Consider the following 15,365-nt stretch of genomic DNA (forward strand, 5'->3'; position numbering starts at 1 on the left):
AAGCCTGGACTCCAAGCCCTGAATGTTTAATTTCTCTGTCTTCTTGCCAGTTTGGGGGCTTGGACGCTGAGCCTGGGCATGGCCCCTGAGCCTCTTTGTGCTCAAAGGCCAGCACTTTAAAACTTGACCCAGAGCACCGCTTCTAGTTGGTGTTGTTTTTTTCTTATTTAGAGATCAGAGTCTCACGGACTTCCCTGCCTGGGCTGGCTTGGAACCATGATCCTCAGATCTCAGCCTCCTGAGTAGCCGGGATGACAGGCGGGGGCCAGTGGCTTTTCTGGTTATCGTTGGGACAGGGTCTGGCTGCTTGTGTGGCCAGTGGGGCCTGGTTGCAGGAATGACCACACTCACGCTGCTGGATTCGTTTCCCCTCCATGGTGCCGGAATCTGAAGGCCTTTGCGGCCCCGAGCTGGCTTCTATCTTTATCCACCCAGTCTCAGACTTGCACATGGAAGGGCAGTTACACACCCCTGTCCGACCTCTGTCCATCCAGGAGCCTCACCAAGGGTTCGGCCGTGGCTGGCCTCGAGCCTCGGATCCTCCTACCCCTCGGCCTCCCAACCAGCCAGGATTGCAAGTGTAGACCACAGATGCATGGTTCCCTGTCTGTGTGGTGTTCTTGTTGGTGTTCACAGATGCGTGGTTCTCCGTCTGTGTGGTGTTCTTGTTAGTGTTCACAGACGGGTGGTTCTCCGTCTGTGTGCTGGTGGTGGTGGTGTTCACAGACGCGTGGTTCTCTGTGTGCTGGTGGTGGTGGTGGTGTTCACAGACGCGTGGTTCTCCGTCTGTGTGCTGGTGGTGGTGTTCACAGACGCGTGGTTCTCCGTCTGTGTGCTGGTGCTGGTGGTGGTGTTCACAGACGCGTGGTTTTCCGTCTGTGTGCGTTGCTGTTGCTGTTGCTCACAGACGCATGGTTCCCTGTCTGTCTGTGTGTGGTGTTGTTGTCTGAGCCTGCTCCAGCTCGCTGCTAGGCTGACCTCCCGCTTGGACACAGGCTTCTCACCAGCTTTCTGGCCTGTTTTGGACATTCTCCCCCCTATCCCCCCCCAGCCTGTTTCCCGCTCCCCGCCCGGCCCCCCACGGCAGTCCCCCAGCCCCGGCCCCCCACGGCAGTCCCCCAGCCCCGGCCCCCCACGGCAGTCCCCCAGTCCCGGCCCCCCACGGCAGTCCCCCAGTCCCGGCCCCCCACCGCAGTCCCCCAGTCCCGGCCCCCCACCGCAGTCCCCCAGCCCCGGCCTCCCACCGCAGTCCCCCAGCCCCGGCCTCCCACCGCAGTCCCCCAGCCCCGGCCCCCCACCGCGGTCCCCCAGTCCCGGCCCCCCACCGCGGTCCTCCAGTCCCGGCCTCCCACCGCAGTCCCCCAGCCCCGGCCTCCCACCGCGGTCCCCCAGCCCCGGCCTCCCACCGCGGTCCTCCAGCCCCGGCCTCCCACCGCAGTCCTCCAGTCCCGGCCCCCCACCGCAGTCCTCCAGTCCCGGCCCCCCACGGCAGTCCCCCAGCCCCGGCCCCCCACGGCAGTCCCCCAGTCCCGGCCCCCCACGGCAGTCCCCCAGTCCCGGCCCCCCACCGCAGTCCCCCAGTCCCGGCCTCCCACCGCGGTCCCCCAGCCCCGGCCTCCCACCGCGGTCCCCCAGCCCCGGCCTCCCACCGCAGTCCCCCAGCCCCGGCCTCCCACCGCAGTCCCCCAGTCCCGGCCTCCCACCGCAGTCCCCCAGCCCCGGCCTCCCACCGCAGTCCCCCAGCCCCGGCCTCCCACCGCAGTCCCCCAGCCCCGGCCTCCCACCGCAGTCCCCCAGCCCCGGCCTCCCACCGCAGTCCCCCAGCCCCGGCCTCCCACCGCAGTCCCCCAGCCCCGGCCTCCCACCGCGGTCCCCCAGCCCCGGCCTCCCACCGCGGTCCCCCAGCCCCGGCCCCCCACGGCGGTCCCCCAGCCCCGGCCTCCCACGGCGGTCCCCCAGCCCCGGCCCCCCACCGCGGTCCCCCAGCCCCGGCCTCCCACCGCGGTCCCCCAGCCCCGGCCTCCCACGGCAGTCCCCCAGCCCCGGCCTCCCACGGCAGTCCTCCAGCCCCGGCCTCCCACGGCGGTCCTCCAGCCCCGGCCTCCCACGGCAGTCCCCCAGCCCCGGCCTCCCACGGCGGTCCTCCAGCCCCGGCCTCCCACGGCGGTCCCCCAGCCCCGGCCCCGCCAGCCCCTTTCCCGCTCCCCGCCGGCCTCCCCGCCCGGCCCTCACTGCGCCTGCGCCCCGCGCCGGCAGGTGGCCCGGACCCCAGCATGCACCGCGGCCGCACCGGCCCGCGGCGGCCTGAGGTGGTGGGGGGGGGTGCGGGGTGGGGATGGGAGCGGTCGGGGGTCGGGGGTCACCCCGCCGGGGATGGGAGGGGCGGGAGGGCGGGGGGGGGGCGCCGGGCCGCGCGGCCGCACCCACCTCCACGAAGGCGTCCGTCAGGTCGCTGGCTCGGTCCATCACGGGCAAATGGCGGCCGGCCACGATCTTCACCTTCAGCTTGCCGGGCATGGCGGCGGCGGCAGCGGCAGCGGCGGCGGCGGGCTCCCCGCCGGTCCCCGCAGGAGCCGCCCAGCGCGCCTGCGCCGACGCCGCGCGCCGCGGGACGGAGGGCCGGAGGGGCGGGGCGGAGAGGGCGGCGGGAGCGCGCGCGCAGCGGCGCGGGCCGGAGGGGCGGGGCGGAGAGGGCGGCGGGAGCGCGCGCGGCGCCGCGGGGCCGCGCACGTCGCCGCGCGTGCGCACTCGCCCGCCGCAGCCCGGCGGAGACCCGAATGGGTGTGTGTGGGGGGGGGGGACGGTCCTCCGACGCCGACCTGGGGAGAACCTCCTTCTAGAAAGACAACCTGAAGAGATGCTGGGAGATTCTTCTGCCCTGGTCCCAGAGTCCTGGGAAGCCAGGCGAGCCCTCCCACGCCTCAAAAATAAGAAAAATAACGGCAGCGCGGCGCGACGCGGGGAGAGCGGGAGGAGCGTCGATGACGCGGGCTCGGCCCGCCGGGCGGGTGGGCGTGGCTTGAGGCGGCGGGGGCGGGTGGGCGTGGCTTGAGGCGGCGGGGGCGGGGCCCCGGAGGGCGCAGGGAAACGAATGGAGCCCCGCATCGTCCACCCGGCCCAGGCCCCTCGGCCCCGAGCCGTGCGCGACCTAGAAACGGCTTTCCGAGATGGCGGCGCCTCCCACGGCTGGAGCGCGGCTCGCGTGGGTGAAGGCGGCGCTGGTGGCAGTGCCTCGCGCCCGTCACCCTCGTGACGGGAAGCCCAGACGCGAGGATCGCGTTCCCAGCCGGCCCGGGAGCAGAGGAGCCCGGACAGAGCAAGCTCCGCCCCCCGCAGGAGCTGACAGGCCCAGAAAAGCCCGGACAGAGCAAGCTCCGCCCCCCGCAGGAGCCGACAGGCCCAGAGGAGCCCGGACAGAGCAAGCTCCGCCCCCCGCAGGAGCCGACAGGCCCAGAGGAGCCCGGACAGAGCAAGCTCCGCCCCCCGCAGGAGCCGACAGGCCCAGAGGAGCCCTGGACAGAGCAAGCTCCGCCCCCCGCAGGAGCTGACAGGCCCAACTCGCCCGAGTTGGGGTCCAGACTTTTGATCCCCCACAAAGAACCTCTTGTTCTTCACTATCTGGACCAAGAGAGGCCAGTGCTCCCATGAGCCTCTACGCTCCCATGAGCCTTCGCGTCCAGGGCGTGACCTGACCCCCATGTCTCAGGATCCGCACTGTGCGCTTTAGCTCCGGGATCCTCCAGCCCCGCACACCGGGTGTGCGGCCAACAGTTCATCCGGGCCTGGGACTCAAACCCAGGGCCTGGGCGCTGTCCCCCAGATCTGTAGTGGAAGGCAGGCGCTCTCGCACTTGAGCCGCAGCGCCCCTTCTCACATCGCAGTGCTGTCTTGGAGCTAAAGAGTCTCACAGGCTTCCCTGCCCGGGCTGGCTTCGAAGCCAGCCCTTAGAGCTCAGCCTCAGGAGCAGCCACCGCCCCCTCCCCTACCCCCCCCCCCCCCGCAGAGGGCCAGGAAGGGGCGTGGCCGAGGGTTTCTCCACCAATCACAGCGCAGTGCTCTACGTGGCGCTCTCAGCAGCAAGCGGCTGCGGTGGCTGTGCGTCCTCCTCCCGGCTCCTCATGGCAGCGGGGCTGGCAGGAGGCGTGCGGCGCCACTGGTCCGAGCCTGACGGGCCTTCGCGCGAAGCAACCCAGGCGCCAGGGCCGGGCCTGACAGCTGTCAGTCAGGAAGGCAGACCCTCCCACCCTCCAATGGGGAACGGGGGGCGGGACTAACAGCTGTCAGGGAGTCGGACCGTCCCAGCCTCCAATGGGGCGCCAGGGGCGGGGCTGGCAGCTGTCAGTCAGGGAGTCGGACCGTCCCAGCCTCCAATGGGGCGCCAGGGGCGGGGCTGGCAGCTGTCAGTCAGGTAGCACGGTTGCTCTGGCCCCCATGAAGGTAGGCGTGAGAAGGAGCGCTTGCCCGCGGCACAAGGCGCTGCATGGTGTGCGGCCCCATGTGGCCAGCCAGCCCAGGCCCTGGAGAGGGACCCCCCCCACCCCCCCATCTGTTTTCCGCAGACAAGGCCCTGGATTCCATCCCTGACACACGCGCGCACACACAGAAAATGGAAGTGTTACCATCGCTTCTCATGGAAAAAAACAAATCATCACATGACAGGACGTGGTCAGGTTCAAGGGGGAAACCACGGCGGCTGGCGCCGGGGCCGGCCAGCCGGGTGGACTGCGGTTCATCATTGTCATCATCATCATCCTCATCCTCATCATCATCGTCATCATCATGATCAGCATCAGCATCGTTATCATCATGGTCATCATCATCGTCGTCATCATTGTCATCATCATCATCCTCATCATCATCATGATCGTCGTTATCATCATGGTCATCATCATCATGGTCAGCATTGTCATCATCATTGTTATCATCATCATCATCATCATTATTGTTATCATCATGGTTGTCATTGTCATCGCCATCATCATCATCATTGTTATTGTCATCATCATTGTCATCATCATCATCATCATCATCGTCATCATTGTCATCATCATTGTTATCATTATCATCATCATCATCGTTATCATCATGGTTATCATTGTCATCATCATCTTCATCATCATCATTGTTATCATTATCATCATTATCATCGTCATCATCATCATCATAGTCATCATCATCATTGTTATCATTGTCACCATCATCACCATGTTATCATCGTCATCATCATCGTCATCGTCATCATCGTCATCATCGTCATCATTATCATCATCATCATGTTATCATCGTCATCATCATCGTCGTCGTCATCATCAGCAGCAGCAGCAGTCTTCTTCCTCCCTCTCCGCCATCTTCTCCGTCTCCTTGGCTTTGGTCTTTCCCAGGCTGAGGACGTAGCCTTCCCTTTGTGGTGAAGACCCCAGGACTGGTCACGGAGTCGCTATTCAGATGTAGGCAGTGAGCGGGGGTCGCTGGCTCCCACCCAGAATCCCAGCTACTGAGGAGGCTGAGACCCCAGGGCCCGAGGTTCAAAGCCAGGCCGGGCAGGAAGGGTGATGAGAGTCTCATCTCCAGTTTACCATGAAAAACCTGAAAGTGGAGAGGTGGCTCAAGCAGCGGAGCCACCACCTGGATGGAAGAGGCCTAGGGACAGCCCCGGGGTCCTGGGTTCAAGCCCCAAGGCCAGTGCATGTGCTCGCGTGCACGCACACATACATACAATCACACACACATACAATCACATCTTACACATCGAAGTAATGCCTTCTATCTAATCATTGTCTGTAAGCTTAGAGCACCTTAGAGGGAAAAGGTGCTTCTTGCTTTCAAGCTGTAAATGCTTCTTGTTTCGGGGGCGGGGTAGAATTGAACACGTCCATTAACATTCACCTGTCGGCATGGTCATCTGTAGACATAGGTGGCCGCAGCTCTCTGGCTGCTGCCCCAGTGTCAGGAGAGGCCACTGTGCAGGATTTGGGGACAGAGCTGGCATTAGGGCTGACGAACCCCGCCTTCCATCCCTCTCCCCCCCCAGGCCACGTTCCCCTCACCCTTTACCCCACACACCTGCACTGAGTGCTCTGCTGGATTGCATCCCCTGTTCCATCCATCCATCCACTGCCCTCGAAACCCCCATCCCCAGAGCTGGGAAGGCGGCCCCGGGGTAGAGTGCTCGCCTCGCATGCACGAGGCCCTGGGTTCGATTCCTCAACACCACAGAAGAAGAAGAAAGCTAGAAGTGGCACTGTGGCTCAAGTGGTAGAGCGCCAGCCTTGAGCAAAAGCAGCTCAGGGACAGCGCCCAGGCCCTGAGTTCAAGCCCCAGGACTGGCATAAATGAGCTGAGCCGAGCACTAGTGGCTCAGGCCTATAATCCTAGCTATGCGGGGGGTTGAGATCTGAGGATCATGGTTCAAAACCAGCACAGACAGGAAAGTTCATGGGACTCTTCAGTGAACCACCAGAAACGCAGAAGTGGAGCTGTTCACGGGGCAGAACGTTAGCCTTGAACAAAAAGTGCTCAGGGACAACACCCAGACCCTGAGTTCAAGCCCTACATAGAGAACAAAACATATCTGAAAACTCAACACCTCGTGCTCTCTTAAGCCCATCCTTTTACTTTCCTTTGCCAATTAGGTAGGACTAATAATTAGAGTCGTTACAGTTCTGTGGGCCATTATCTTCACAGACACCCTAATTGTCCCATTAATTAGATTGATTAAGTTGACATCATTTCCCAAGTCATCTGTTAATTTCCTCCCTCATCCTATTATTAGAAGATCAGCCTAATAAAGTGTCAAGTGGACCTTGAAAAGCAAAGCTAGATGTATAATGAGCCTGGCATTATGACTCTCAAGTCAAATTCCCTGTGGGCTAGTGTTATTTAAAGTTGCTGACAGGTGGACTCTTAGAAACCACGGAACTGATGGAAAGAACCAAGTGAGCCCATCCTACCTGCGCCACAGGGACTGTCTATTGAGCCTGTTCCAGACACTCACATACTAGGTTTACAAACCTGCTACAGGGGCAGGGAAGGTGGCTCAGTGGTAGAGTGCTGGCCTCGCATGCATGGGGCCCTTGGTTCGATTCCTCAGGACCACATCAACAGGAAAAGCCAGAAGTGGCACTGTGGCTCAAATGGTAGAGCGCTAGCCTTGAGCAAAAGAAGCTCAGGGACAGCGCCCAGACCCTGAGTTCAAGTCCCGGGACTGGCAATATCAATCTTACTATGGTTGGAGTATGATATGGTAGAGCTCGTGTGTCGAACACTCTCTGCCCACCAGGTGGCGATGTTTGAGGAGGTTGCAGGTTGGGTTCCTGGGTCCATCAGTGCTCAGCAGCATTGGACCTGGTACCTGTCTCTTCTCTCTCCTGCTCTGTCCTATGTCAAGGGACTAAGCAGCCTCCAACAGAAGCCGCAGAAACCTGAGCTAAAATCTGTATCAAAACCCGGACGCTGGTGGTTCACGCCTGTCATCCCAGCTTCTCAGGAGGCTGAGATGTGAGGATCGGGGTTCAAAGCCAGCCCTGGCAGGAAAATCCATGAGACTCTGATCTCCCAAGAACCACCAGGAAACTGGAAATGGTGCTGTGGCTCAAGCGGTAGAGCACCAGCCTTGAGTGAAAGAGCTCAGGGACAGCGCCCAGGCCCTGAGTTCAAGCCCCACGGCTGACTAAATAAAATGTGTTTCAGACGGTGTCACAACACAAAAGTCTGATTAGCTCATTCTCACCCCCAATAACCCACTTCTCATTGTGACTGCTCTCACTTCTCTATTACCACTCTCTGGGTTTTCTGTGGGTTTCTTTGGTTGGTTTTGGGGTTTTTTGTTTGTTTGTTTGTTATGTTGGCTGAGACAAGATCTCACAGTGGAGCCCTGGCTGAGGTCAAACCCACGATCCTCCTGCCACAGCCTCCCTAGGGCTGGGAATGGATTAGCGTGTGTGTGTGTGTGTGTGTGTGTGTGTCCTGGGGCTTGAACTCAGGACCTGGGTGCTGTCCCTGAGCTTTTGTACTGCAGGCTGGCGCTCTACCACTTGAGCCACACCCCCCACTTCCAGCTTTTTGGTGGTTCATGGGAGATCAGAGCCTTTTCTGCCCAGGCTGGCCTTCAATTGGGATCCTCAGATCTCAGCCTCCTGAGTAGCTAGGATGACAGGCGTGAGCCACCGGTGCCCAGCTTGTTTTTGTTTTGTTTTTAGGTTAGACATGTTTGTCTCATGTCACTAAAGCAAAATGTTAGGTTCGAGAGAGACTGTCATGACTGTTTTCAAGAGTACAAACGCACAGATCATTGCTCTGCTAATGTGGCTGTATGCTCTCAGTTAATATGAGACTGTACCCCTGGGCATCCTCCGTTAGTGTAGGAGAGGGTGTGGCTTCCGAGATTTTGTGGGTATGGCTACTAGACGGAGCCCTGCAGTCCCTCCTGGATCAGTTGCCCTGGAGTGTTGCTAAAACAAAAAGAAACAAAGGAAAGGTAGGAGAGCTTAGAGCTTTCTGTTGAGAGTTTCCCTTCTAACCTTCAGCCTTCATTCACCACTTTGAAGACCCCAGGCAGACTTAAAATCCAGTCATCCATAAAGTCCACAAATATCAAAACAGAATAAGAAGCTGGGCACCAGTGCTCACGCCTGTAATCCCGGCTACTCAGGAGGCTGAGATCTGAGGATCGAAGTTCAAAGTCAGCCTGGGCAGGAAAGTTCCTGAGACCCTTATCTCTGATAAACCACCAGAAAATCGCAAGTGGAGCTGGGGCTCAAAGTGGTAGAGCGCCAGCCTTGAATGGAAGAGCTCAGGGACAGCCCAGGCCCTGAGTTCAAGCCCCAGGACTGACAGAAAAGAAGAAGAAGAAGAAAAAAGAGAGAAGAATAAAGAAACAAATAATAAGCAGGATAGAAGTGAGAGATAAACCTATAGCTCAAATGATCCTATATTCAATTGCTATTTCCAAACAATAAAATATACATAACAGGGGCTGGGAAGGTGGCTCAGTGGTAGAGCACTTGCCTTGCATGCATGAGGCCCTGGGTTCGATACTCAGCACCCCAGAAGCAGAAAAAGCCTGTAGTGGAGCTGTGGCTCAAGTGGTAGAGTGCTTACCTTGAGCTGAAGAGCTGAGGGACAGTGCCCAGGCCCAGAGTTCAGACCCATATATATATATATATATATATATATATATATATATATATATATATATATATATATATATATATATATATATATACATACACACACATACGAAATATATCTACAAGACCTGTGGTTTACTCCTGCAATCCTATCCATTCAGCAACCTGAGAGCTGAGGTTAAAGGTTGGTTTTGGGTTTGTTTCGGGGTTTTTTTTGCCAGTCCTGAGGCTTGAACTCAGGGCCTAGGCACTGGTCCTGGGCACTTCTTTTGCTCAAGACTAGCACTCTACCACTTGAGCCACAGCACCACTTCCAGCTTTTTCTGTGTATATGGTGCTGAGGAATCAAACCCAGGGCTTCATGCATGCGAGGCAAGCGCTCTACCCCTGAGCCACCTTCCCAGCCCCTAAGATTCAAGGTTTAAAGTCATCCCTGGAAGACAAATCTGTGAGACCCTAATCTCCAATAAACTAGCAAAAAATCACAAATGGTGGTGTGATTTAAGCAGTAGAGTCCCAGCCTTGAGTGAAAACGCCAAGTAAGAACACAAGGACCTGAGTTCGAGTGACACACACACACACACACACACACACACACACACACACACACACAGAATTTTCATTCTGGCTCCATTTTACTCTCATCTTCTTTCTTCTTTTTGCTGCATGAAGTATTTGAAAGCAGACCGAAGATCGCTTGAAACTTTCTTCTGCAAACTTATAATCCTGGTTTTAATTGAATTACGAAATAACTAGTTAACCAAAAAAAAATTAATAATGAGCCCCAAGTACCCCAGGAAGTATCTGGTGAGTGCAAGGTATAGCAATTAATCCCTTCTCACTTAATCAAAGGGAGCAGCGGGGTTCAGGGATATCAATTATGTTCAGAAATGGAAAATTTTTTCAAGTGGAAAAACAAGAAAGCAATTCTAAGTTTGCTTCAAAGTCTTGACTTCGGTTTCCATCCCCCTCCCCCTCTCTCCCTTAGCTTCTCTGCTCCCAACTGGGCCCTGAGGCTGTGTGCAAATCATCCTTATTAACTCAGCACAACACGGGCTGGACAGATCTGCTGAAGAACTTACCAGCAAAGTCCTGACCCTCCTGTCCAAAGGATCTTCCCAGCTTTTCACATGTTTAAGAACAACCACTAGCCCAGTGGCTCCTGCCTGTCATCCCAGCTACTCAGGAGGCTGAGATCTGAGGACTGCAGTTCGAAGCCAGCCTGGGCAGGAAAGTCCATGAGACTCTTATCTCCAATGAGCCACCAGAAAACCGGAAGTGGAGCTGTGGCTCAAGTGGTAGAGTGTTAGCCTTGAGTGAAAAAAAAAATAGTTCAGGGACAGTGCTCAGGTCCTGAGTTCAAGACCCAGAACAGGCATAAAAAAAAAGTTTGTCTATTTTCTTAGAACTGTGTGTGTGTGTGTGTGTGTGTGTGTGTGTGTGTGTGTGTGTGTGTGTGTGTGTGTGTGTGTGTGTGTGTGTGTGTGTGTGTGTTGGTCCTGGATGCTGTTTCTGAGATTTTTTTTCCCCCTCAAGTCTAGTGCTCTACCACTTGAGCCTCAGCACCATTTCTGGCTTTTTCTGAGGAGTTAATTGGAGATAAGAGTCTTACGGACTCTCTTGTCCAGGCTGGCTATTCCATTTGAACCAGGCCTGCAGTTCAGCTTTTTGCTGGCTACTTTCAAGATGGAGTCTGAAGGGCTCTTCTGTCCTGACATGTTTCAGTCTACTGAATATAATAATATTACAGATGTACGCCACCGATGCCTGGCTTACAATTTTGATTTTATTTTGTTAATGAGTTGTTTTAAAGTCGTTTTTTAATTAGCTCACAAGGTCATGCATCGACTGAGTTTTCTTATCGTCAGGAGACATGTGACATTACAATGCAATCACACCTTAAAGCAATCTTTTGCACATAATCTCGGGGTTTTTTCCCCAATCTTTCTTTTCTTTCTGTCTGCCTGCCTTCTTGGCTTCTTGCCTCTGCTTTCCTCTCATTCTTTTTTGTCGATCGTGGGTCTTGAACACAGGGCCTGGGCGCTGTCCCTGAGCTCTGCAGCTCAAGGCTGGTGCTCTACCACTTGAGCCACAGAGCCACTTCCAGTTTTCTGAGTGGTTTATTGGAGATCAGAGTCTCATGGACTTTGCTGCCCGGGCTGGCTTTGAACCACGATCCTGGGATCTCAGCCTCCTGAGTAGCTGGGATGACAGGCGGGAACCACAGGCACCTGGCTTTTCCTATCATTCTTAAAGATGTTTTATATTTACGTTGCAATGCATTTATTCATCTATTTATTATTTTGTCACTTGGGGGGCTTGAACTCAGGCCCTGGGTGCTATCCCTGACCCTCTTTGTGCTCAAGGCTGGTGTTCTACCACTTGAGCCACAGGTTGATGCCTAGTTTTTGAGTGGTTCATTGGAGGTAAGAGTCTCACTGATTTTCCTGCCCAGGAGAGCTCAAACCTCCATCCTCAGATCTCAGCCTCCAGAGTAGGTGGAATTACAGGCGTGAGCCACTGGCACCTGGCTTGGAATGTATTTATTTATTTACTTATCTATTTATTTTTGGTGCCAGTCCTGGCACTTAACTTCAGGGCCTGGGCGCTGTCCCTGAGCTTCTTTTGCTCAAGGCTAGCACTCTACCACTTGAACCACAGCACCACTTCCACGTTTTTCTATGTCTGTGGTGCAGAGGAATCGAACCCAGGGCTTCCTGCATGCTAGACAAGCACTCTATCACTGAGCCACCTGCCCAGCCCCTGAGCTTCTTTTTGCTCAAGGCTAGCACTCTATCACTTGAACCGCAGTTCCACTTAAGGGCTTTTGGTGGTTCCTTGGAGATAAGAGTCTCTTGGACTTTCCTGCCCAGGGCTGCCTTTGAACCACAATCCTCAGATCTCAGCCTCCTGAGAAGCTGGGATTACAGGCATGAGCCTGTGGCCCTGACTTGAAAGGTATTTGGAGAGAACGGGAATAAACTTTCCAGGCAAAGATAACCTTGACTGCTTTATTGCAAAGCAAAAGAGCTCATTGACTCATAAAGCTTTACAAAAATAAGATCTTTTTTTTTTTTTTTGTACAGTCTGCTCTTCAAAGATCTCCAAATAGCTATTGAAGTGTTCTGTCTGTCAGCACAAGAGGTCAGGGTACCTTCAACATTTCCACAGCCATAGTCTTTTGGAAAGCTTCATTAACCTGCAAGATTTTCCTGGAAAAATTCTCCTGTCTCTACATTGATATAATATCATACAACCAGAACTGAAATTGAATGTCTGTTATGTTGTTTTGTTTTGCCAGTCCTGGGGCTCGAACTCAGGGCCTGGGCGCTGTCCCTGAGCTTCTTTTGCGTAAGGCTAGCGCTCTATCACTTGAGCCACAGCGCCACTTCTGGCTTTTTCTGTGTATGCGGTACTGAGGAATCGAACCCAGGGCTTCATGCATGCTAGGCGAGCACTCTACCACTGAGCCACCTGCCCAGCTCTGTTAGGTTGGAAACAGTCTTGAAGAATGCAGTCACAGCTGAGTTAGGTGGCTCACACCTGCATCTCAGTTTCTCAGGAGGCTGAGATCTGAGGATCGCAGTTCATAGCCAGCCAGGGCAGGAAAGTCCATGAGACTCGTATCTCCAATGAACCAGCAAAACACTGGAAGTAGAGCTGTGTTTCAAGTGGTAGAGAACTAGCCATGAGGGAAAAAGCTCAGGGTCAGAGCCCAGACCCTGAGTTCACTTCCATGTACTGGCATCCACACACAAAGAGGCTTACTCCCTTCTAGTTTTAAATTTCTCTTAATAAACTTACAAATCAATTGTAAGCTTAGAAAGTCTGATATGTACTGTTGGCTTTTCTTGCTCAAGCTATTTGTGTGTGTGTGTGTGTGTGTGTGTGTGTGTGTGTGTGTGTGTGTGTGTTGGTTGTGGGGCTTGAACACGGGGCCTGGGCGCTGTCCCTGAGCTCTTTCACTCAAGGCTGGGGTTCCACCACTTGAGCCACAGCTTCAGTTCCAGTTTTGTTTTTTTGTTTTGTCAGTTTATTGGAGATAAAGTTTTCGGGAACATTCCTGCGTGGGCTGGCTTTGAACTGGGATCCTCAGATCTCAGCTTCCTGAGTAGCTGGGATTCCAGGTGTGAGCCACCAGCTCTACCCTGTGTTTATTCTTTATTATATATATATATGTACTGCTTTATGAATCATCACCCACTTCCTATTAGCAACATAAATAGTTAATGAGTGACTTAAAGAAGTTAAACACAGGCTGAATTGCCAGCCAGGGGTCAGATTCCACCTTGAGCTTGATCTCGGGTTACTGGGAAATTTCAAATCTATTCATTGACTTCCTAGCAGTAAACATCTCACAATAAATGGACTTCTCCAAACCCTGGCAACTCAGTGGTTTCTCGAATGTTCGGACCATCTCTGCTGGTATCCCTCATTTCCTCAGCCAGCCAGTCAATTTTCAGCTCGGCTGTGCATCTCTGTAGTAGCACAGAGAAAGGTCGCAGAAACCCAGCAGCCTCTGTACTTCATGTCTAAAGACTTCCAGGAGGTGTTGATCATTCAGCACTTAATGACAGACACGTGATGCACCAGCTCAGTTGTTTTGTTTGTTTTTGCCAATCCTGGGGCTTGAACTCAGGGCCTGGGCACTGTCCCTGAGCCGTTTTCTGCGTCTATGGTACTGAAGAATCGAACCCAGGGCTTTCTGTATGCTGGGTGAGCCCTCTGCCACTGAGCCACCTGCCCAGCCCATGTTTGTTTGTTTGTTTTTAAAGCTTGGTTTTGTGCTAAGGGGTACAAAAATTAATTTGGGGGTTGGCGATGTAGCTTAATGGGGAAATACACAAACGCTAAGGCAAAAAAAAAAAATCCCACATACACACAAAGCCAAGAAACAAAAATGGCATACAAAATGTTAAGGAAAAAGAAACACAAATAGCTCAGGTCTATAACAATGATGTTCATGTAGTGAGCCTAATCATTGAGGAGGTTGGAGATGGGAAAATGACAGTTTGAGACCAGCTGGGGCAAAAGTTGTTTAAGAGACCCCCATTCCAACAAATAGCTAAGCATAGTGGCATACGCCTGTCATTCCAGCTTCAAAGGAAGCTGAGAGCAAGAGGATCATCAGACATGATCAGATGATCACTTTTCTTCTTCCTCTTCCTCCTCCTCCTCTTCCCCCTCTTCCTTTCTCTTCCTCCTCCTCCTCCTTTCTTGTAGGTTCTGGGGCTTGAACTCAGGGCCTGGGCGCTGTCCCTGAGCTCTTTTGCTCAAAGCTAGCTCTCTACCACTTTTCCGGTTCTCTGGTGGTTCATTGGAGATGAGAGTCTCATGGACTTTCCTGGCCTGGTTGTCTTCAAACCTCGATCCTCAGATCTCAGCCTCCTGAGTAGTAGTAGGATGACAGGTGTGAGCCACCGGTGCCTGACTCGGCTCAGTCTATTTAGACCCATGGATTGGCAGCCCCGGAGTCTTGAGATGACCTAGATTTCCCTGCTAGTCTTGGTAAAAGGTGTGGCAGGATTTTTATCAGCTGACATCTGTGCAGGGTTAGACTCTGGACTCTTTAAGAAATGCCAATGAACCCATTAATGATCAGCCCAGATATCCAGTGTGAGCGTCATTGTGGGGACTGAGAATAAACGCTGTAATATATGTAGCACGTGGCAATTGAATTGTAACACGTGGCAGTCCATTTGCGGCCTTACACGTCACACCACTCATTCATGAGGAGTTAGGAGACAGCCAGGCACCAGTGGCTCCCGCCTGTCATCCCAGCTACTCAGGAGGCTGAGAGCCGTGGATCACGGTTCGAAGACAACCAGACAGAAATGTGTGTGACACTCTGATCTCCCATGAACCACCAGAAAACCCAAAGTGGCGCTGTGGCTCAAGTGGTAGAGCGCCAGCCTTGAGTGAAAGAGCTCAGGGACAGCGCCCAGGCCCTGAGTTCAAGCCCTGTGATCAACCCCCCCCCCCCAAATTGAAAGTAAATGCAATACGTATGTTCTCTTTCTCCATGTTGTAGGTAAAATACCAAAGCTCAAGGCTGAGAGTATCACTGAAAATGTAGAGCACCTGCTTGGAAAATGCAAAACTCCCCGTGTTTCACAACCTAGCAATCCAAAGCAAAACAAAATGAAACAAAACACTGGAAGTCACTGGATACCCACAATTTACCTTTATTGCTTTGTTAATTTTTCCAATAAGGCTACACACACACACACACACACA

At 54.5% G+C, this 15,365-nt stretch overlaps 1 protein-coding gene across 1 annotated transcript in view; it reads right to left on the minus strand.

The window, feature by feature from the left end:
* C2cd5 (C2 calcium dependent domain containing 5) overlaps positions 1 to 2,576 on the minus strand; it is a 70,172-nt gene extending 67,596 nt beyond the window's left edge. The window contains exon 1 of the mRNA XM_042699478.1: positions 2,428 to 2,576. Within this exon, the coding sequence (XP_042555412.1) occupies positions 2,428 to 2,517 (90 nt within the window). The 5' untranslated portion in view covers positions 2,518 to 2,576. The remainder of the gene's footprint in view (positions 1 to 2,427) is intronic.
* Positions 2,577 to 15,365: the final 12,789 nt, after the last annotated feature.

The sequence above is a fragment of the Dipodomys spectabilis genome, unplaced genomic scaffold (assembly GCF_019054845.1).
Source record: "Dipodomys spectabilis isolate Male_0828 unplaced genomic scaffold, ASM1905484v1 ptg000252l, whole genome shotgun sequence".
Classification (NCBI taxonomy): Eukaryota; Metazoa; Chordata; class Mammalia; order Rodentia; family Heteromyidae; genus Dipodomys; species Dipodomys spectabilis.